At 61.4% G+C, this 21,929-nt stretch overlaps 1 protein-coding gene across 1 annotated transcript in view; it reads left to right on the top strand.

Annotated features, from left to right (window-relative positions):
* The first annotated feature begins 1,716 nt into the window (after positions 1 to 1,716).
* The window catches only part of PKD1L3 (polycystin 1 like 3, transient receptor potential channel interacting), a 29,519-nt gene continuing 9,306 nt past the window's right edge, over positions 1,717 to 21,929 (top strand). The window contains exons 1-20 of the mRNA XM_034788779.1: positions 1,717 to 1,909; positions 2,527 to 2,661; positions 3,727 to 3,958; positions 4,641 to 4,800; positions 5,003 to 5,051; positions 5,550 to 5,644; positions 7,417 to 7,548; positions 7,894 to 8,073; positions 9,345 to 9,472; positions 9,550 to 9,676; positions 13,509 to 13,634; positions 14,911 to 15,142; positions 15,446 to 15,639; positions 16,449 to 16,679; positions 17,194 to 17,295; positions 19,063 to 19,241; positions 19,472 to 19,618; positions 19,767 to 19,969; positions 20,332 to 20,528; positions 20,914 to 21,094. Of these exons, the coding sequence (XP_034644670.1) occupies positions 1,717 to 1,909; positions 2,527 to 2,661; positions 3,727 to 3,958; positions 4,641 to 4,800; positions 5,003 to 5,051; positions 5,550 to 5,644; positions 7,417 to 7,548; positions 7,894 to 8,073; positions 9,345 to 9,472; positions 9,550 to 9,676; positions 13,509 to 13,634; positions 14,911 to 15,142; positions 15,446 to 15,639; positions 16,449 to 16,679; positions 17,194 to 17,295; positions 19,063 to 19,241; positions 19,472 to 19,618; positions 19,767 to 19,969; positions 20,332 to 20,528; positions 20,914 to 21,094 (3,223 nt within the window). The remainder of the gene's footprint in view (positions 1,910 to 2,526; positions 2,662 to 3,726; positions 3,959 to 4,640; positions 4,801 to 5,002; positions 5,052 to 5,549; positions 5,645 to 7,416; positions 7,549 to 7,893; positions 8,074 to 9,344; positions 9,473 to 9,549; positions 9,677 to 13,508; positions 13,635 to 14,910; positions 15,143 to 15,445; positions 15,640 to 16,448; positions 16,680 to 17,193; positions 17,296 to 19,062; positions 19,242 to 19,471; positions 19,619 to 19,766; positions 19,970 to 20,331; positions 20,529 to 20,913; positions 21,095 to 21,929) is intronic.

Below are 21,929 nucleotides of genomic sequence, written 5' to 3'. Positions count from 1 at the left end.
CGTGGCCACGCAGCAGCTTATTAAGCCCAGACTGCCATGGCTGGGGGAGAGGCGTCTCTCCCGCAGGTCCAGACCCGGAGCTGCTGTGGCAGGGAGAGGCACCTCTCCCCGCAGCCCAGGTGCTGTTGCAGGCAGAGAGCTGGGGGGAGTCATCTCTCCGCACCGTAGCCTCGGGGCAGCCTGCACCCCAAACCATGAGCAGGTGTAACTGTGCTGCCACAAGCCACTCGTACGCCAAGGTGGCTCTGCAGTCCTTGCCTGGTGCCGTTGGTTTGAACTCACGCCAGGCACATCCTGGGGCCAGTGGCCCATGCGGCCAAGCCCTGAGCCCAGCAGCAGTGCCCACCTGTGCTGAGCCTGGCTGTGCTGGGGAGCTTGGGGCACACACCGGCCTTCGGGGGGGCACTCCCTCCCTGCAGCTCTCCCATGGCAACGGCCCTGCGTGCTGCCCAGCCAGGCTGGGGCTCCCTTCTGGGGGCGTGGGTCTGGCTCCAGCTGGCACAGGAACGCGGGCTCCCCACGTACTAAGTGGGCACAGCTGGCAGCGCTCCCTGGGCAGAGGTCGCTATTTACACGGAGGATGCTGAGATGAACCTGCCCATCACGCCCGCAGCGTGAAGCTGGGCTGTGGGAGGCCCCAGGATCCAAGAGGAGAACCCTGGATTAGCTGAAACGGTTCAACTGTCTGGCAGTAACTGTCCCCTTTCCACATCCTGCTGAGTGAGCTCTCGCTGCCCAGCCCCACCTGCAGCCCAGCCCCAGGGCCCCCAGCCCAGCCCCGGGGCCCCTAGCCCAGCCCCAGGGCCCCCAGCCCTACCCCGATGCCCCCAGCCCCAGGGCCCCCAGCCCTACCCCAGTGCCCCCAGCCCAGCCCCCGTGCCCCCAGCCCAGCCCCAGGGCCCCCAGCCCTACCCCGGTGCCCCCAGCCCAGCCCTGCCTGCAGCCCAGCCCCAGGGATCCCCAGCCCAGCCCTAGTTCCAGTTCTCCCTCCCCCCGAGCTGGGCAGGCAGCAGGCCCAGCGCCCCCAGCCCCAGCCCAGTGTGGGGCTCCCCAATTCTCATTGCAAAGACCTCATTGGGGTCCTAAATCAAGGCTGTGTCTTTCTAGATGAGATGCTTCCAGCTCAGCCCCAGGCGAGGCTCAGTGCTGGCATCCTGGGGACTTGGGGGCGCAGCCCCTCTGGCCCTGTCACGCAGGGGGTCAGCCAGAGTGGGCCCCATGTCCCTGTGTGTGAATCTCACATCACGCCATAGAAACACTGGGCCCATCCTCCTCCCCGCCACCCTGTGGGTTCCCTCGCCAAGGGCAGGCTGCCAGTCCAGCCCCAGCAGGTGTTCAGCTCCCTGTGCCCTGCACGGGAACAGTGCATCCTCCACTCTCCTTTGTGTCCCACAGCCACGCCGGGGCCCAGCAATCGCCTCACCCTTCTCTGCAAACAGCCCCCGGTCTCGATGGCCCTGCCTGGGCAGGCAGGTGGGACGCACTCTCCTCTCTCTGTTTGCTCAGCAGCCCCGGGGTGGGAACCCGAGCTGGGCGGGTTTGTTTCAGTACTCGTCTTGGACCTGGGACAAAAGCACCGGGCTTGTATAAAGGGCAGGACGGGCAGCCGGAGCCACCGGCACCATGCAACTAGCATCAGGGATGTGTCTTTGGTTCTGTTTGGCAAGCGTTACCCAATCTGGGCCTGCCTTGAGGTGCCCCTGGCACCAACCATGCATGGGAGACGTCTGCTACAAGTTCGTCCGGCTCCGGAACAGCTTCTGTGGAGCCCAGGCCTGGTGCCAGGCCAATGGCGGGCGCCTGGCGCACCCCTGGAACCCAGAGACGCAGGCCCTCCTGAGCCACTGCCTGGCGGAAGGGGAGAAGTGGTGGGTCGGCCTGCGAGAGCATCCAGGTGAAAAGAACCCAGGTGGGGGGCGAGGGGTCTTGGGACTTGCTGCCCCTCTCTGTGCTGGGAGGAGGGCTTTGCAGGGGCTCATTCTCGGCCTCCCTTACCCCTCTCCCTTGCCGTTCCACAAGGCCAGCTGGCCCCAGCGGTGCTCAGGGGCGGCTCCCAGGCACCATGCCCTCTGCCTGTCCCAGCGCTAGACCTCGGGCTAGAGCCTGGGTTTCAGAGCTCGAGCGCCTGCCTGAGACAAAGTGCTGCCCACCTGGCTAGCGTCTGCGGGTAGCGTGAGCCCGAGTCCGCTGACCTGGGCTCTAACACTCGGGGCCGTGGGCTGCTGCTGGCTGTGTAGACATAGTCTCAGAGCTCAGCCAGGGATTCCTGGGAGCACCCTGCCTGGCGTGACATGGGGCAGCTCGAGGCCACGCTGCTAGGTGGGGCCAGCACTGCTCACTGGGGAAACGCCAGTCCCTGCCCTGCCGGCCCACTCACTGGGCGCATGCCCCGTGCAGGCTGAGCTCTGCAGCCATGCACGATGCCCAGAGCTGGGCCATGCCGAGCGCACCTGGCTCCCTGCACCAGTGAGAATTCCCCGCAGGGCCGCCTGCCCCAGGTTCATTGCTCCCCGCGTCTCTCCACAGGCTTCTCTGCCCACGGGGCGGACGCAGCTGTTACCCCCTCCCCTGCCGGGTGCAGTTACCTCATCAGGGACTCAGGCGCCATCAGGTCCAGGAGGGACACGTGTGCACAGGAGCTATATTTCATCTGCCAGTTCGGTGAGCGCTGGCTGGGAGCTGGGGCTGAGCCGGACGCCCCGGGCGTTACGTGAGCGGGGCTAAGCCGGACGCCCCGGGCGTTACGTGAGCGGGGCTGAGCCGGACGCCCCGGGCGTTACGTGAGCGGGGCTGAGCCGGACGCCCCGGGCGTTACGTGAGCGGGGCTGAGCCGGACGCCCCGGGCGTTACGTGAGCGGGGCTGAGCCGGACGCCCCGGGCGTTACGTGAGCGGGGCTGAGCCGGACGGCCCAGGCCACTGTTATGCAAGCGGGGCTGAGCTGGGTGGGGAGTGTGCGCTGGCCTGGGACAGGCCCCCTCCCTGTGGCGCCATGGGGGTGAGGGGCAGTAGCCTGCCAGGGTCCCGTGCTGCCCCGGGCGGTGCCTGGCTGGCTCGCCTGTGCAACGAGGAGGGTGGGGAAGCTGCACATGGGTGGGGCCCTTGGCTCCCCCCGTGGGCCTGGGCAGGTCCGACCAGTACAGGGTGCTGGGAAGTGAGCCACAGCCTGGTGCAGGAGGGAGTCGCACAGAATGAGCTCAATGGATAGAGACTCGCCCACCACGGCCGGAGTCCAGGCCGGGACACGTCTGCGGCATCGCCACACACCTGGCACTGCCGCTCCCCTCCCCTCTCCCACCTCCCCACTCCCACCCCAGCCCCGCGGCAGCCCAGCAACCGGCTCCCATCAGCTCTTGGCAGCGAAGAGACGGGCTGGGCAGAGGAGCCAGGCCCCCGGCCCCAGGAGATTCCCGCTCCCTGAGGAGGCGCCGTGGAGCAGGCTGGGAACGGCTGGTCTGCCCCATGGTCCCCTCACGGCCTTGCCATGGCGCCTGGAGGCCTTGCCTGGAGGGCAGGTGGGTTTCGTGGTTATTCAGTGTTGGCTCCCGAAAGGCTCCCAGGGCCGAATACTAAATAACTCAGCGATTAGCCACAGAAACAGGGCCAGAGGCCCAGAGCCCCAAAATTACAGCTGGGCTAGGGTGGTGCAGGCCACGTTCAACACTCATCTCCATGCCGAGCTCTCCACAGATCCCTCCCCTGAGAGGGACTCGCACGCCGCTCACCAGACTGGGGAGAGCAAGAAAGAAACCTCACAGGAGGACACCAAGCCAGCCACAGGGACCAGCACAGACACCAGACCGGCCACGGGGACCGGCACAGCCAGCAGACCGGCCGCGGGGACCGGCACAGCCACCAGACCGGCCACGGGGACCGGCACAGCCAGCAGACCGGCCGCGGGGACCGGCACAGCCACCAGGTCGGCCGCGGGGACCGGCACAGACATCAGGCCCGCCGCAGGTAAGGACATTTCTGCCCGAGCCACTGGGACAGTCTGTCTCGAGGGCCATTGCCCCACGGTCCTGTCTTCTGGGACTCGGCGAGGAATGGCTTCAGCAAGAGGACTCTAGGGTGTGGGCTCAGCTGCTGTGCCCATGAGTGGCGCTGGCCAGGGTGCATGAGGGCTGGTCTTTGGGCGGGGGCTGGAGATTGCCAGGCACAGGAGCCCCGTCAGCTCTCAGGTTGTCTGCCCTGGGCTGGGTCCCCGACTGGTGCCAGCCAGCCCTGTGCTCACTGCCATGCACACAGCGCTCTGTGCCATGGCACAGCCAGGAGACCCTGCCCCTCCTGTGGCAGGCACGGTGGCTGCAGGGGAGCAAACACTGCAAATTTCCACCCAGTCCTCCCTGTCCGAAGCACCCCAGGGGCCTTGCACAGCCAGACAGAGTGAGCCAACATGTCCACAGTGCGGGCCTCTGTGAGGGTCTAGCCCTGAGCTGAGAGCCTCTCCCACCATCCTATGCAGAGCCCTGGCTGCCCACGCTGCGCCCCAGACAACCTGAGAGCTGACGGGGATCCTGTGCCCAGCGCTCTAGCCCCACAGCCCCGGGACCGGGCTGTGCAGAACAACAGGTGCAGGCATGTGTGGGCCCAGCAGTGAGCAGTCAGAGCCCGCGGCCACCTCCTCCTGCCACACGGGTAGGTGCATGCTCCAGAGCAGGGGCACAGCTCCAGGCCAAGCGTTCGACCCCCCTGGTTTTGGGAGCTCAGCTGGAGAGAAACTGGCTCGATTCTGTCTGAGCTTCCTTCTTTCCTCAGCAGGGCACCTCGTGCAGCGCAGAGACGCAGCCACGGCCTGGCCGGTGAGTAGTCAGCCCCCGGTGCCGGACACTGGGATTGCTGGGCTATGTGAATGGGGAGGTGTGCGTGGGGTACAGGATCACGGTGATGGCTGTGCTGATGGGCGGGGGCTGTGAGGGAAGGGAACAGCCCCATGGAGGCAGTGCCTGCTTTTCAACGAGAGACACGTTGTTGCCCCCTAACCTCTTCTCTGCCTCCGAGCAGACGCATTCCTGCAGGAAAAATATGTGCAACGGAACCCAGACGACCGCAGGTACAGCAGCACCTGCCACGCAAGGGCCTGCCACGCAGCCAACCACACAGCCAGCCACGCAAGGGCCTGCCACGCAGCCAACCACACAGCCAGCCACGCAAGGGCCTGCCATGCAGCCAACCACACTGGGTCCTACTATGCTGGGGCCTGCTATGCAGCCAGCCACTCGATGGCCTGGCAGGCAGCCAGCCACACAGCAAATCACGCCGGGACCTGCCACGCAGCCAGCCATACGGGAGCCTGCCACGCAGGGGCCTGCCACGCAGCCTGCCACACGAGGCCCTGCCACGCAGCCAGCCACACTGGGTTCTACTGTGCCGGAGCCTGCTATGCAGCCAGCCACTCGAAGGCCTGGCATGCAGCCAGCCACACGGGAGCCTGCCACGCAGGGGCCTGCCACGCAGCTAGCCACACAGAGACCTGCCACACAGCCAGTCACACTGAGGCCTGCCACGCAGCCAGCCACTCTGGGGGCCCCTCTGCAGCCACTCTCCACAGGAACAGCCACCGCCCTGCAGGACCCTAACCTGGACCCATTTACAGTGAACCCTTGGACTTTGCTCCAGGAAGCCTCTTCGGAGAGGGCCATTCAGGTAAGAGGGCAAGCCAGGCTCCTGGGGCATTCGCTCTGTTTCTGTGGGCCCTCAAGGGGCACACTGGGATCAGGTGCTGGGGGCTTGGGTTGTTTAATGTCCCCCCTCTCCTGGCTGTGGGGCCCTAGCAGGCTGCCAGTCTCTGTCCTTTGCACAGTCCAGCTGACCGGGCCCTCACCGAACCGGCCCTCTCAGCTGCAAAGGTCTCTGCGGGCTGCCAGGAACGTGTCGCCACTCGCTGCTCTGGAAATGGAAGCGCAATGGCCTGAGACGCGGGAGGTGCATTTGCAGTCCCAGGAATTGAAGTGGGGGGTTGGCTTTGATGCGTTGGCCTGGTCCCTTCAAGGGCAGGGCAACCCCATGGAGCTGAGCTGGACCCAGAGCCACGAGGCCCAGGGGACCGGTCGTCTTCTCCTCAAACTAGGGTTGCCACAAAACCAAACACCCCGGCCCCGCCCCTTCTATGAGACCCCGCCCCTTTGCTTAGGCCCCACCCCCACTCATTTCAGCCCCTCCATCACTTGCTCTCCCCGGCCCCAACCTCACTCACTTTCACTGGGCTGGGGCAAGTGGTTGGGGTGTGGGAGGGGATGTGGGCTGCAGCTGGGGGTGCAGGTTCTGGGGTGGGGCCGTGGATGAGGAGTTTGTGGTGCAGGAGGGGGCTCAGGGCTGGGGCAGGGGGTTTGAGGTGCGGGAGGGGGTGCAGGCTGCAGGCCCAGCCAGGCAGCACTTACCTCAGGCGGCTCCTGGGCGGCGACGCAGTGGGGCTAAGGCAGGCTCCCTGCCTGCCCTGGCTCAGTGCTGCTCTCGGAAGCGGTCGCCATGTCCGGCCTCTAGGCGGAGGCACAGCCAGGCAGTTCTGCACAGTGCGTGCTGCCTGTGCCCGCAGGTGCCACCCCTGCAGCTCCCATTGGCTGTGGTGCCTGGCCAATGGGAGCTGCAGAGCCGGTGCTTGGGGCGGGGCCAGCACATGAAGTTCCCTGGCCCCTGTGCTTAGGGGCTGCAGGGACATGTCGCCGTTTCCGGGAGCTGTGCAGATCCAGAGCAGGCAGGGAGTCTGCCTTAGCCCCGCTGTGCTGCTGACCGGACTTTTGACAGTTCGTTCGGCAGTGCTGACCGGAGCTGCCAGGGTCCCTTTTTGACCGGGCGTTCTGGTTGAAAACTGGACACTTGGCAACCCGACCTCAAACACAAGCCTGGACACACCCAGACGCGCTGCCTGGGAGCTGCCCCTCATTCCAGTTCTCGGGCTCCGTCACCGCGCGCGCTGACCGGGACAACTGCACCTCACCAAGGAGATCTGGCCCCAATGCACTGGCTCTGCCCAGCAGCATCACTAGCCGATGGGCTGAGCCTGGTGGCATCTGCCACCCGCCCTGCTGGGGCTCTGCAGTCCAGCCAGCCCCAGACAGATCAGCCCGCCTCCCTCACACCCTCTCCTGGCCCAGGGACTGCCTGGGGCTGCCTGCCCCATGCCTTGTGACACCTGTTCCCAGGACCCAGAGCTCCATGGGCACCATGGAGCTGAGTTTTGGGCTCATGGTAGCAGCTTTTCTCAGCTCATTCTTTGCTCCCAAGACACCCAGACATAAGCAGGGCTGATCCTGCTGTCAGCGTTAAATGAAGCGCCGTTGGCAGCAGCAGACCTGGAGCTGAGCTCCCTTCCCAGCTTGCCCAGGGTCCCACCCCAAGGGCAGAGCCTGCGTCCCCTCGCTGGCAGAGAGCAGGGGGCTCCTGGTGCCAGCTTTGATCACCCGCTCGCTTCCTCACAGGCTGCGGAGGAAACAATGAGACAATTCAACCAGGCCATCCGAACTCTCCATCATCTGCCAGCACTGCAAAGAGCCTGCCACACCCTCCAGCGCCTGACACAGGGCACCAGCCTGCTCTCAGAGGCAGCCCAGGTAGCCGGAGGGCGGGCTGGGCAGCTGCGCGGCTAGAGGGGAAGAGCAGAGACAGGTGGCAAGGGTGCCAGGAAGGGGTAGGCTGCCATGCAGTGCCTGCGGCCCCTGGGGATTGTCTAAGCGCCAGAACGGCTCTAGGAGCAGCATTGTCTCCTAGCTGAGCAGGGCGACGGCCCCACACTGACCAGGCTGAGCACTGTCCCCACCACTCTGCTGCAGGGGCCAGGCGCTCAGAGCTGCCCATGGGGAGGCGTCGGGAATGCCCAGGCCAGGCAGGTCACACCGTGAGCTCCTCTCTGCCTCGCCTGGCAGCCCACTGACCTCTCCAGGGCTTGATATCCCCAGAGAGAGGCCAGTGAGTCGCTCCTATATCTGAGCACTCAGCTCCTGCAGGCACCACTCCTCAGCAACAGCAGTGGCTCCGACACCAGCACATCCGCCGCCACCTCGCTCTTCCAGTCCTTCAGCCACCTCCTGACGGCCATGGACAGCAGCACGCCCACGTCGCACTGGGCCCGGAACCAGGTGGGACTCGGGTCGGCCTGGGGAGGCGCGGAGGGCACACCCGGCATGGCCAGGGTCTGGAGAAGGAGAGGAGGGTCTGGTCCCTGCTCTCTTCAGGTTCTCTGGGGCCCAGCGACCCCAAACTCAGCCTGGCTCCTGCAGTGGGTGTAGGGTTGCCAACTTTTTGTTTTTTCAAAACCGAACATTACAGGCCCCTTGTCGCTTACGCTCCCCTCCCCGGGACTCACCTGCCACCTGCAGAGCCGGGGTGGGAGCAGCTGATGCGGAGCCTGCCTGCCTGCCCAACTGGGGCACAGCGGGGCAGGGGGGTCTGCAGGGCCGGCTCTGGCTTTCTGGCCTCCCCAAGCAAAAAAAAAAAAAAAAAAAAAACTGCGGCGCGGCCGGAGCCAGGGGGCAGGGGGACTCCCAGCCCTGCAGATGTGCCCCGGCTGGGGGGGGAGGAGGAGGGAGCGGGGAGAGAGAGAAGGGGGGCGGCCAGGGCTTCAGCAGGGCGCTGCCACGCGGCCCCTCCCACCGCCTGCCGGGAGGACTCTGCGCCACTCCGGTCGGCGGGGAGGGAAGGACGAGGACTGCCCTGCCGGGCTTGCTGCAGGACGCTCCAGTCCTCCACGCCGCTCCCCTTACAGGGCGGCTGGAGCGGAACAAAAAAAATAAAGCGGCCGTGCCGCCCTAGGATTCGGCAGAATGCCGCCTTGTTCAATCTGCCGCTCCAAGCACCAGCTTGCTCGGCTGGTGCCTGGAGCCGGCCCTGGGTGTCTGTCTCTGGAGCGAGGGGCCGGAGAGGACTGAGGTCCCGGACGCTGAGAAGTTGGGATGGGCTCCTCAAGCGCCGTATGCTGTCAGGATCCCGCCTCCTTCAGCAGCAGCTGCTCTCCTGCCCTCCTGGTGGCAGAGGCCAATTGTGGTCACTACGGTAACTGGACATTTGCTGTCCAGTCAGCAGTACTGACCGGACACTGCACAGGTCCCCTTTCAACTGGACTTTCTGGTCAAAAACTGGCCACCTGGCCACCCTAATTGAGGCAGCCCTCGCCCCCATTGCACGAGCCGGAGCCTACGCTCCTCTCTGGGGCTCGGCACGTCTCCGGCCTGTCCCCGCGGCAGGATTGCCTCTTCCCTGGCCTCCCTGCAGGCAGCCCTAGGCCCCAGGGCTTGCTGCCAGGCTGCCCTCACGGAGCTTGAAGCCGCGCTCGGGGGCCCTTCTGCCCTGGGGGAGCAGCAGAAGCCCCCTGTCCCATTGGGCCGGTGGTGACATGCCCTGTCTGCTGCAGCTGACGGAGGTGCTGGAGAACACCATGGCTGCGCTCACGGCAATACAGACGGTGCTCTGGGAGGGCAGCTGCGCTGTGGAGTCGTCTGTAACAGTGACCTCTCCCGTGGCCAGCACGATGCTAAGCAGGTAACGGGCCGAACAGCTCTGCGCCTAGGGGGCAAGGGCGGCTGCAGTGTATTAACCCTGTCCCTCCCTTTCCCTAGCCGCAACGCCTCCACTTTGCCCCGGAGCTCGTACCACCTGGCTCAGCCAGTGCCTCTGACGCTGGCCTTCCCGTCAGCCTCTGCCTGGGGAGTGCTGCTGAGCAAACACCCCCGCGTGCAGGTCTGGGTAAGTGGGCAGGCAGTGCTGACGGCTGCAGCTCCCCTCGTCGGGCCCAGCCCTGGGTGCTAGGCAGGCCCAGCTGGGCACAGAGAGGGCAGCTAGCTGCAGAAAGCACTGCCTGGGTTCCGCTGGACCCTTACAGCCCAAAGCAACACAGCCTGGCCTGCAGGGCAGTCCCCAAGAGACTGCAGCGCTGCTCTCCCCTCCTCAGCAAGCATCTGCCCATAGGGTTAGAGCCTCTGTCAGCTCATTGTGCAGGGTTCCCGGTGATGCTGCCTGCAGTGACGCCACAGCATGCATGCCATCCTCAGGGCAGCCTGCTAGGAACCAGGGCACAAACTGGCTGGGAGGTCTGTGCTTAGATTTCACCAACCAAATATCAAGTGTGACCTCCTCAGGCACCAGCACAGCCTTACCATGGGGTCACAGACAGTCCCCCTGGGCACTCCTTTGTGACGGCTGGTCCCTTCCACCAAGAATCACAGCAATATTCAAGCTGCTGCCAGTCCCAAAGGACCAGTCACTTACCCCAGGTCAGTTGCAGCTCAGATCTCACACCAAAGACAGAGCCTGTCGCCAATCCTGTCATAAGCTATATGAAGCTTTGTTAAACAGGCAAAGGAAACAAGAGGGTTATTTACAAGGTTAAAGCAGGGTCAGCAGAGATGCACACAAGTTATAATCTTCAGTTTCAAAAGGCAATCGAAGATTCTAAAATCAGCAAGATCCATATGTCCTTAGGGCTAAGCCAACCTAAGCCCTGGGGAATCTCTTGCGTATGCTCAGAAACCTTTCTCCCAGAGTCCGAGCAGCATAGAACTCAGCAGATCTTGTTACAGGGTTCAGTCTCATCTTCCCACATGCTTTTGGCTGCAAAGCTCAGCTGACGGGAGGAGTCCCTTGCATGACTCATCTTCACAGGGAGGAGGTAGAATAACAACAAAAGTCTTTTGTCCTCTTGTTGACCGTACCAATCCCTCAACAGTCCATCTGGTATCCATGGTCTATTATTTTTGGGCAGGGCGTAACACCCTAAGTAATGACTCTCTCCTGGCTGGTGGTTTACACAGTCACAGAGGCTCACAATACAACTGCTCAGATAGTCCCTTACAACGTGGGCTACAGCTGGTATAAGTGAGATTTAGCCCGGCTTTACACTACAGACTTAGCTTGACGAAGTGCTACGCATCCGAAGAAGTGAGGTTTTTACTCACGAAAGCTTATGCCCAAATAAATCTGTTAGTCTTTAAGGTGCCACCAGACTCCTTGTTGTTTTTGTAGATACAGACTAACACGGCTACCCCCTGATACTTGACGAAGTGGGCATTCACCCACGAAAGCTTATGTTCCAATACGTCTGTTAGTCTATAAGGTGCCACAGGACTCCTTGTTGCTTTTTACAGACTTAGCTATGGCACTCAGGGGTGTGGAAAATCACCTGAGCAACATCATTACAGCGACCTAACCCCAGGCGCAGCCAGCAGGATGTGGGTGGGACACAGCCAGCGCCTCCGGGGGAGGTGGAGAAGCTGGCCCGTCGGTCACGTCTTCACTGAGTGCTAGTGCGGCGCTATACGTGGAGAGGAGCGCTGATGCAGGCAGCTGCTCACAAGCATTCAGTAAAGTTTAAACGACGGCTGTCAAGCGATTAAAAAAATTAATTGCGATTAATGGCCCGGTTAAACAATAATAGAATACCATTTATTGAAATCTTTATGGATATTTTCTACATTTTCAAATATATTGATTTCAATTATAACACAGAATACAAAGTGTACAGTGCTCACTTTATATTTATTTTTGATTACAGATATTTGCACTGTAAAAAAAAAAAGAAATAGTATTTTTTCAGTTCACCTAATGCAAGTACTGTAGTGCAATCTCTTTATCATGAACGTTGAATTTACAAATGTAGAATTATATACCAAAAAAATAACTGCATTCAAAAATAAAACAATGTAAAACTTTAGAGCCTACAAGCCCACTCAGTCCTATTTCTATTCAGCAGATCGCTCAGACAAACAAGTTTGTTTACATTTACGGGAGATAATGCTGCCCACTTCTTGTTCCAATATTACCTGAAACTGAGAACAGGCGTTCTCATGGCACTTTTGTAGCCGGTGTCGCAAGATATTTACATGCCAGATGCGCTAAAAATTCATATATCCCTTCATGCTTCAACCACCATTCCAGGAGTCATGTGTCCATGCTTTTGACGGGTTTTGCTCGATAACAACCTAAAGGAATGCAGACCGACACATGTTCATTTTCATCATCTGAGTCAGATGCTACCAGCAGAAGGTTGATTTTTTTGTTGGTTCACGTTCTGTAGTTTCCGCATTGAAATGTTGCTCTTTTAAGACTTCTGAAAGCATGCTCCACACCTCGTCCCTCTCAGATTTTGGAAGGCATTTAAGAATCTTAAAGCTTGGGTCAAGTTCTGTCGCTATCTTTAGAAATCTCACATTGGTACCTTCTTTGTGTTTTGTCAAATCTGCAGTGAAAGTGTTCTTAAAATGAACAACATGTGCTGAGTCATCAACCGAGACTATAACATGACATATATGGCAGAATGTGGGTGAAATAGAGCCAGAGACATACAATTTTCCGCCAAGGAATTCAGTCATAAATTTAATTAATGCATCATTTTTTTAATGAGCATCATCAGCATTGAAGCATGTCCTCTGGAATGGTGGCCGAAGCATGAAGGGCATACAAATGTTTAGCGTATCTGGCATGTAAATACCTTGCAACACTGGCTACAAAAGTGCCATGTGAACGCCTGTTCTCACTTTCAGGTGACATTGTAAATAAGAAGCAGGCAGTATTATCTCCTGTAAATGTAAACAAACTTGTTTGTCTGGGCGATTGACTGAACAAGAACTAGGACTGAGTGGACTTGTCGGCTCTGAAGTTTTACCTTGTTTTGTTTTTGAGTGCAGTTATGTAACAAAAAAGATCTACATTTGTAAGTTGTACTTTCATGATAAAGAGATTGCACTATGGTACTTGTATGAGGTGAATTGAAAAATACTATTTCTTTTGTTTATCATTTTTACAGTGCAAATATTTGTAATAAAAATAATAATATAAAGTGAGCAGTGTACACTTTGTATTCTGTGCTGTAATTGAAATCAAATATATTTGAAAAAGTAGAATAACATTGAAAATATTTAATAAATTTCAATTGGTATTCTATTGTTTAACAGTGTGAATAAAACTGCGATTCATTTTTTTAATCGCGATTCATTTTTTTGAGTTAATCGCGTGAGTTAACTGTGATTAATCAACAGCCCTAATCTAAACACTAAACCCATTCTAATCCTTATACAGCCCGGGGAGCCAGGCTGCTCCCAGCTAGGGAATCGCCAGCATTCAGCTGAGACCCTGGGAGCTTGGCGAGAGCTGGCACCTGGCCTGCCAACGTCACAGCCCATTTCCGCCCTAACACCCCCCTCCCCTCCCCCACCACACACTTCAGCTGCTGGGTCCCAGAGGCCTCTGCAGGCGTCCCACATAGCCTGGTGCCCTGCCCAGTGTGTCTGTGTGAACAGAACATAAGAACGGCCAGGCTGGGTCAGACCACTGGGCCATCTAGCCCAGTATCCTGTCTACCGACAGTGGTCACTGCCAGGTGCCCCAGAGGGAATGTGTGGCCTGGAGCGCACCCCTTGAGCAGGTCTCCAGCCTCCTGACCTGCTGATCTGGGCTAGAGTCCCGGCGTGGCCCCTGGTGCAGCCCACTGCTCACATTTGCCCTCAAACCCGGAGGAAGGGCTGTCCCAGGGCTGTAAGTCCCGTGGCAATGGGGCCAGCAGCTCAGGGTCTTGGTGTTCTAGGTAACAGTCCTGGCAGTCAACCCCTTCAAGCACCTGGACGGGAAGGAGATCAGGAGCGTTGGGAACATCTTCCTTACCGCCAACAAGGACTCTATCGAGGTGCAGGATTTACCCGAGGACATTGAGGTGCGTTTCAACTGGGCAGCTAGTCACCTACGCATGGCTGGGAGCTGAGGCTGGGGAGCGGGGCCGGGAACCGGGGCCATGGAGTGGGGCCGGGGCCGAGAGCCAGGGCTGGAGAGTGGGGCCGGGATCCAGGGAGCAGGACTGAGAGCTGGGGAGCAGGGCTGAAAGTGGGGGGTGGGGAGCGGGGCTGAGGGCCGGGGAGTAGGGCCGGGAGCCGGGGCTGGGGAGTGGGGCTGAGAGCCGGGGCTGGGGAGTGGGGCCGGGGCTGGAGAGTGGGGCCGGGGCTGGAGAGTGGGGCCGAGAGCCAGGGCTAGAGACTGGGGAGCGGGGCCGGGCAGGGGAGTGGGGCTGGGAGCCAGGGAGCAGGGCTGAGAGCCAGGGCCGTGGAGTGGGGCCTAGAGCCAGGGCCGTGGAGTGGGGCCGAGAGCTGGGGCCGGGGAGTGGGTCCGAGAGCCAGGGCCGAGAGCCGGGGAGCAGGGCCACCTGGGAAATGCCATTGTGCAGGCAGGTTTTCCAACAGCCCCATCTCCGTGAGCACATGCCAGGCACGTAAGGTTGCCAACTTGGTATATTTAAAAACCGGTCAACACTCCAACAGGAGTGCTGGAATCTCTCCTGCCCTGCCTTTTCCCCCTGTGGCCCCACCACTGCCTCACCTCTTCCCCCAAAGTCCCCATCCCCCATTTTCTCCTCTTCTCCCCTCCCCACTCGCCTGGGGAGCCAGGGCTGGGAGTTACAGCCACCCAAAGCAGGTAGGAGGTGGCCCCCGCTGAGTAGGGGCTGGCGCAGGTGATGACCCAGCACCTCCCCGTCTCCCCACCCGCAGTAACCGGACTTTGGGTGTCTTCAGTAGATCTGACCAGACACTGTCAGGTCCCCTTTTCGACTGGACTTTCCGGTTAAAAACCAGGCACCTGGTCACCCTATGGTCGCGTGAGTCCTGAGCATTGGCACTTGTGTAGGGATGTGAGAGATGGACAGTGCCAAACCCACTGGCACCGCCTTGCATTGCCAAATGGCTGGGGTCACACGAGTGGCTGTGAGCCCCAGGGTACGGCTGCCCCACGGGCTGAGCTCGCCCCAAGCCAGCCTGTGCCTTCAGTCTCCAGCTTACTTGGCCATTGCCCTGCCCTGCCCACGGCCCAGCACCACCTGGCAGTGTGTGGAGTACCCCGGCTGCGAGGCGGGGGCCCAGCTCAGAGCCTGCATCGCCCCGGCGCGGTGCTATGAGAGCGCCCACCACCGAGAGCTCTGAGGCCTCTGCGCTCCCTGGCAGATCCGTCTGTGGAGAGACGAGCGCGCAGAGACGTCCCCCACTAGGCTCAACGTCAGCACAGAGGAGTTTGTGGTCGAGGTAAACGTCACATCCATGGAAGACACCTTGATTGTCTGTGTGCTGCCCGACGTTCCCCTGCCCATCGAGCTCTACCTGGGCTACCAGCACCCGCCCAACAGCACCCACGCTCTCCTCAACACCACCCTGCCCACAGGCCACGGGCAGCACCCTGGTAAGGCCCCCAGCAGCCCAGCCTCCCTCAGGTGTGCCCCCGCTGCTCCCATCCCTGACATGAGCCCCTGCCACTGCCCCCCGTCCGCCCTGGTGCGGGCCCCCGCTGCTCACGCCCTCCGCCAGGCCCTGGTGTGAACCCCTGCCACTGCCCCCCGCCTCTATGGTGCGGGCCCCCGCTGCTCCCGCCCTCCGCCCGGCCCTGGCCTCTGCCGCTCCCTCCCCCCACCCCTGCAATGGCGCGGGCCCTTCCTCCTGCTGGGCTCTTTACCACCCAGCTGTGCGACTGATGCTTTGTCCCAAGGTGACAACTACACTTGGGTGCTGCCCCCAGCAATGCTGCAGCTCGGCCCAGGCCCCTACCACATAAAGGCCGTGGTAAGGCAGAGCCCGGAGCAAGAGCTGCCAAGCCACGTGACATACACGATCACCACTGTCGCCACGCAGTGCCACTTCTGGGACCACCACAGGAAGGCCTGGAGACAGGATGGCTGCCAGGTGAGGAACCGGTGGCCAGTCACCTCAGCACAGGGCTGGGAGGCAGGGTTGAGAGGCAGAGCTGGGGCTGGGGAGCGGGGCCGGGAGCTGGGGCTGGGGAACGGGGCCAGGAGCTGGGACTGGGGGCTGGGGAGCGGGACCAGGAGCCGGGGCTGGGAGCTGGGGCTTGGGAGTGGGGCCACCTGGGAAATGATATTGTGCAGGCAGGTTTTCCACCAGCCCCGTCTCCATGAGCACATGCCGGGCGCACAAGTTCTGAGCACTGGCACTTGTGTAGGAAAGTGAGAGACGGACGGTGCCAAACCCACTGGCACCACCTTGCATCACTAAATGGGGTCACACGAGTGAAAGAGCAAAGTCTGGCACACGGGGGGCTGTCCCGTCAGCTGAGGGCCGGCAGGGCGGGGCGCTGGCACCCACAGGCACAGCACGGCGCAGGCAGTGTTTGGAGAGCAGCAGGTGCAGCCAAAGCCTTCCCAAGACTATGCACCGCAGAGCAATGCCCAGAGAACATGATGCCATGCTGAGCTTCACCACCTGGGCTAGCAGGACAGGATGACGTCCTCCTCCGGCTGGGCCTGGGGCTAGGGCACGCAAGCAGTTTGCTCACCCAGCGGGGTGCAGAGATGCCTCTCTCCCGGGTCCTGCAGGAGGCGCTGTTCTCTGCAGCGACGCAGGGCTGGAGCCGTGGCCCAGCCCTAGACTCCCTGGGGCTCCGGCACAGCCTCCTGCCCCCCAGCGCAGCACCATGCACCAGGGTCGGTCTGGCTGGCCGGCCTTGCCCAGGGTTCAAGGGGCCTGTTTTGCAGGTGGGACCTCAGAGCACAGTCAGCAGCATCCAGTGCCTGTGCAACCACCTCAGCGTCTTTGGCAGCTCCTTCTTCGCTGTGCCCAGGACGGTGGACATTCAGGACACAGGCAAGCTCCTCTGCAAGGTGGCCAGCAACCCAATTGGGGTGGCCTTGCTGGCCAGCCTGCTGGTGCTCCATGGTGTTGTTGGCGTGTGGGCATGGAGGAGGGACCAGGTGGATGACAGAAAGGTAAGGCGACCTGGCTGGGGGCGCTGGGCCAAAGGGAGCTGTGGCTACACAGGTGCAGAGGAGGGTCCCCTGCTAACTAGCACAGCCGAGGAGGGGAACCCCAAACTGGGGAGCGTCTGGAGGCCACAGGTGTGTTTCAGACCCCAGAACTCAGCCGGTGCTGGTACCCCCTGCCCGCGGGTGCTTGCTCCAGCTCCACAGGCATTGTGGGCCACAACCTGCAGCTAGGGGCCCCGGGATGCCGAAAACACACCGCTGGTGGGGGCAGGGTAAGCATGGCCCCAGCACCCCTGCCCAAGTACCCACAGGCAGCCCCAGCCTGGCCAGCCGGGCTCGTACAGGAGCAGGTCCCCCTTGCGGGCCAGGCCAGAGCCTGGCAAAGGCCTTGTCGCCTGAGCCAGAGGCTGCTGCCCCGCGCTGCTCACGGGGGTGCTGGGGCCAAGCCTGCCTTGCTCCCTTGCTCGGGGGTGGGCGCTCCCGGTGTTCCCAGCCAGGCTCTCTCCTGTGGCTGCAGGTGAAGGTCACGATCCTGGCAGACAGCGACCCCGGGGCTCACGTCCGGTATGTGGTCCAGGTCTTCACTGGATACCGCAGGGGAGCAGACACAACAGCGAAGGTAGGCAAGCTGCTGCGAGTGACCCCCTTGGGTACGCTCACTGCCCCGCCCAGCAGGCTGCGCTCTGGGGTGCTGGTGCCCACAGGGGGCTTCTACGAGGTACCCGTCAGCACATCCACCTCCTGGAGCCCACCTCAGATGCAGCCCAACACCCTCCAGCCAGCCGGGGGATGAACTCCATGTAACTGGGCCAGGGAGAGACAGTTCTGTGCAGCGGAGGAGGTAGCAGGAGCAGGACAGTTCTGTGCAGCCGGTGCAGGGAGGCACAGGACCCTGCAGCATGGGGTGAACTGCAAACAGAACAGGGCAGACACACCCCAAACGCTGGGGGTTATTCCAATACCTAGATTTACCAACCAGCCCAAAACAGCCTCTGTAGTACCTCACTGGTTACTCAGAAGTCCAAACAACGCAGTTCCCTTAAAGTGCCCAGCCTCAGGCCTCCATCCAGACACACCTGTCAGGTATGATGATGATGACTGAAAATCTTATCTCATCATATAAAAGAAAAGATTCTTCCAACCCCAAAGGACCAAGCCCCAGACCCAGGTCAAATGATAACTTAGATCTTACCCAAAATACACGCTATAGTCAATTCTTGTTAACTAAACTAAAATGTATTTTAAAAAAAAGAGAGAGATAAAAGATCAGTATACAGACAGACTTGAATTCAATTCTTGAGGTTCAGGTACATAGCAGAGATGCGTTTGTAGTTGCCAAAAGTCCTTTTAGAAATAGTCCATAGGTTATAGTCCAATGTCCATATTCAGGGTGGCTCTAGTCAGTGACTAGGGATCTCAATCCTTGTGGCTTAAGGTTTCCCGCTCTTGAAACTCAAAGCAGATCTGAGATGCAGCAGGATCGTGTCCCAGGGTTTTATACATTTCCTGCAGCCTTTTGGCCTGAGAAAACAATAGGCCTAACTCTCCTTCTCCCAAACATCATGGCCATTATCACAGGATAATTTATCCATTAAAGAGTTCAGACACAAGTTACCACAACCTTCAAAGAGACATATAGACAATAATACTATTTCACTCAAGTGTCTTCCTAAATACTAATACTCCTTTTTTGATCTTTGAATCAAAGCTATAGGAATAGACAAGACTTGTTTGCTTACATCACAAGACCTGAGCAAACATCTCCCCTTCTATCTCTAACAATGCAGGCTGCATTTCACAGTTCTGTTCATTTACATATCTTCCTAACCAGTCTCTAAAGTTCAGCCATGGGTCAGGTCAGTCTGTGAGATAATTAATACTTTCTGGCCCTGTCAATGAGAGATTATATTACACTCATAATGTCACACCTGTGCAGCGCAGGAAAGCACAGGACCTGCGTAGGGCAGGGAGGCGCAGGAGATCTGCCACATGGGGTGGTGCAGGATCTGTGCAGCGCACGGTGCGGCGTAGCTGGACAGGGAGCTCTGTGCAGCTGACACAGGGTGGCGCAGGACCCATGCGGCATGGGCAGGGAGGTGGCCAGACAGAGAGCTCTGTGTGGTTGACGCGGGGTGGCGTAGGACCTGGGCAGAGTGGGTAGGGAGGAGCGCTGGGCAGTGCAGAGTGGCACAGCACCCGGGCAGGGTGGGTACGGAGGAGCGCCGGGCAGGGCAGAGCGGCACAGGACCCGGGCAGGGTGGGTAGGGAGGAGCACCGGGCAGGGCAGAGCGGCACAGGACCCGGGCAGGGTGGGTAGGGAGGAGCACCGGGCAGGGAGCTCTGTGCAGTGCCGTGCATGGCCAGGCGCTCTCCCTTGTGGCTGCAGGTCGTGCTCACGCTGTACGGGACAGAGGGACGGAGCGAGCCGCACTGCCTGCGGGACCCCCACAAGCCCGTGTTTGAACGCGGTGGGCTGGACGTCTTCCTCGTTACCACCCGGAGCTCCCTGGGGGAGCTGCACAACATCAGGCTCTGGCATGACAATTCTGGCTCCAGCCCCTCCTGGTAACGCCCGCTGAGTGAGCCAGGGCCCAGTGCACCCGTGGACATGCAAGGGGACGGGTGCTGCCTGGGGGCAGGGAGGATGCTCCTTGGGGGAAGGGCAGAGGGTGCCCGGGGGTGAGGGAGGGGGCACCAGCTCCTGTTGTCAGGGGAGGAGAGACCCCTAGAGTGTGTCCCCCTGGGGCTGGTGCTGCATGAATGGGCAGCAGGTGAGCCGCTGCCCCTTGCCCCAGGTACGTCAGGCAGGTGGTGGTCAGTGACGTGACAGCCAGGAGGAAGTGGCATTTCCTCTGCAGTACCTGGCTGGCTGCGGACCTGGGCGACTGCCAGCTCGATCAGGTCTTCCCAGCAGCCTCCAGGAGCGAGCTGCTCTCCTCCAGGTAAGCGCCCCAGAGCCCCACCTCACTGCGCGCCCCGCGCCCGCCCGCCTGCCCCCCACTGTGGGCAGCCACAGCCAAAGCAGGCCCGCACGGGCCGTGCTGGGCGGGGCAGGTTGCTCTGACTGCCTGGCACCCCCCTTTCTCTCAGGCATCTGTTCTGCTCGGCGCTTGTGGAGAAGGTGACACACGACCACCTGTGGCTGTCGGTGCTGACCCACTGCCCCTGGAACCCCTTCACACGGCTCCAGCGCCTGGCCTGCTGCCTGACACTCCTGCTTTGCACCATGGTCATCAACATCATGTTCTGGAGAGACCTGCCGGAGGCTGGCAACCAGGCAGCCCTGCAGCCAGGTGAGCCGGGACTCCCCCGCCAGGAGTCCCATAGCAGGTTGTGCGAACCCCATTCCTGCCTGGAGGCCCAGGGCACCTGCCTGCTCCAGGCCAGGGCACACTCAGCCTCAGCTGTCCGGAGTGCCCCGCGGGTGCCAGGTGCTGGGTGCCTCAGGGCAGCATGGAGACCTGGGGGAGAGCCCGCCCCCCTGTGCCCTGCTCCAAAGGGCTGGACTGGAAGGTGAGGGCGTGGGGGGTTGCACTCAGGGCCATGCCCCTGTGGCCCCCCACAACAGCTGCTAACGCCCTGCCTCAGTTTCTCCCTGTGCTGCGCAGTCTCGCGTGCCCCACGCTGGGCTAACGGCCATCTCTCCCTGCGGCAGGGCGCGTCCTGCTCACCTGGCAGGAGCTTGTTACCAGCGTGCAGACCGCACTCATCCTGCTCCCTATAAACCTGGTTGTCGGGCACATCTTCCAGCTGGTCCCGCCGCAAGAACTGCCGCTGCCCCCCACAGGCGTCCGGCTTCCGCGGGCCTCTGCACTCCCCCGGGGGCCGTCCCCCCTCACACGCATCACGCAGGTGAGTGCAGAGCAAGGGGCTCCTTTCCGGCCCAGTGAGAGGGGTGGGAGTCTCTTCCTGGTCCCACAGAGCATGGGATGAGGGGCACAATATGGTAAAATGCTCTGGCTGGCCTAGGGGCAGCTGCGGGCCAGGGGGGAGCCATGGGGAGCTTCGGGATCAGGGACCCTGCAAGCCAGGAACAGCTCAGGACTCACAGCTCCCCTGGCTCTTGGCAGCCTCCTGCCACCCGGCCCAGCCTGGCCCTGCTCCTTGGCCCTCGGTGATTGGATATGGACCAGCCACGAGGGAGGGCCGGCCTGCCCCCATGGAGCGTGTGTGCCCAGGCCTGAGGCTGTGGTGCTGGGCAGGGCCAGCCATGTTCCTGGCGTTTGTCCCCATCCAGGAGCTGAAGGCGACAGTGGGGTTTCTGTCCAGGACCAAGGTCTGCCTGGAGCCCGAGGTTCTGCCCCAGGAGATGGACAGCGTCCCTGAGCTCGTGCGTAGCCTCTGCTGCCTTGTTGGCTCTCACCTCCGGAGGTCCAGCCACAGGGGCGTGGAGCCAGCAGAGCCCTGCCTGGCTAACGGTACAGACACCAACGGCCTGCTCCTGGGAGCCACCCCGCCCCGCCTGCCTGGGCAGCCTTAGCCCTTGCTGGCTCGTCCATACTGGGCCTGGGCCACCCTACCAGCAGCCCCATGTGCCCGCCCCCTGGGAGCCATCAGTGCCGCTGCCAAGCTGCCGTCTCCTGTGTGCCAAAGGGACTGGGATCCCCAAAAGGCCCAGGGCCCGGCCCAGAGCAGGGATGCTCGGGGGCTGCATCTGCTGAGCTCCCTCGGTAGCCCACAGGTCGTCAGTGCATGTACCCATGGCGCCTCTGCCCGCTCTCGGAGCGCGCCCCTCAGGTGCCAGGCTCTCCCGCTGTGATTCTCTTAGGCCAGGCACTGGGCTATAGCCCCAGGGACCCAGGTGCTCCCGCCTGCGGCTCATTCCTTGGGGAGCCTGGGGTGGGGGGCAGGGACGGGATGGCTGACACCACAGCACGGAGGATTTTAGCTGTAGGCACAAAGCAATTAGAGCAGAGTTCTAAACCCAGCAGCCTACAACCCCGTTTCTCACCCAGCTGTTCACCATCCCCGATGGGCAGGACGAGCTTCTTCACGGCCCATAGCAGGGCTCCCCCCTCTCCTGAGAACGGGCCAGCTCTAGCCCTTAGTTTGGGGGTGGCGGGGAGGGGCTTGCCTGCCCCGATCAAAACCCGTTTGCAGGTTGGCTGGAGGTGAGGCAACCCCCCCCACCCCAAGCTAGCAGCTGGGTCTTGCCCCCCCCCCCCCGCAGGGTTTGCCATTCTCTGCTTCCTTGACTGTGCTTCCTGCCAGCCCAACACGCTCACCCAGTGTGCTCGCACCGCAGACCCCCCC

The sequence above is a fragment of the Trachemys scripta genome, chromosome 13 (genome assembly GCF_013100865.1).
Source record: "Trachemys scripta elegans isolate TJP31775 chromosome 13, CAS_Tse_1.0, whole genome shotgun sequence".
In the NCBI taxonomy this organism is placed as follows: domain Eukaryota; kingdom Metazoa; phylum Chordata; order Testudines; family Emydidae; genus Trachemys; species Trachemys scripta.
This window is presented reverse-complemented; position numbering and strand designations above follow the sequence as displayed.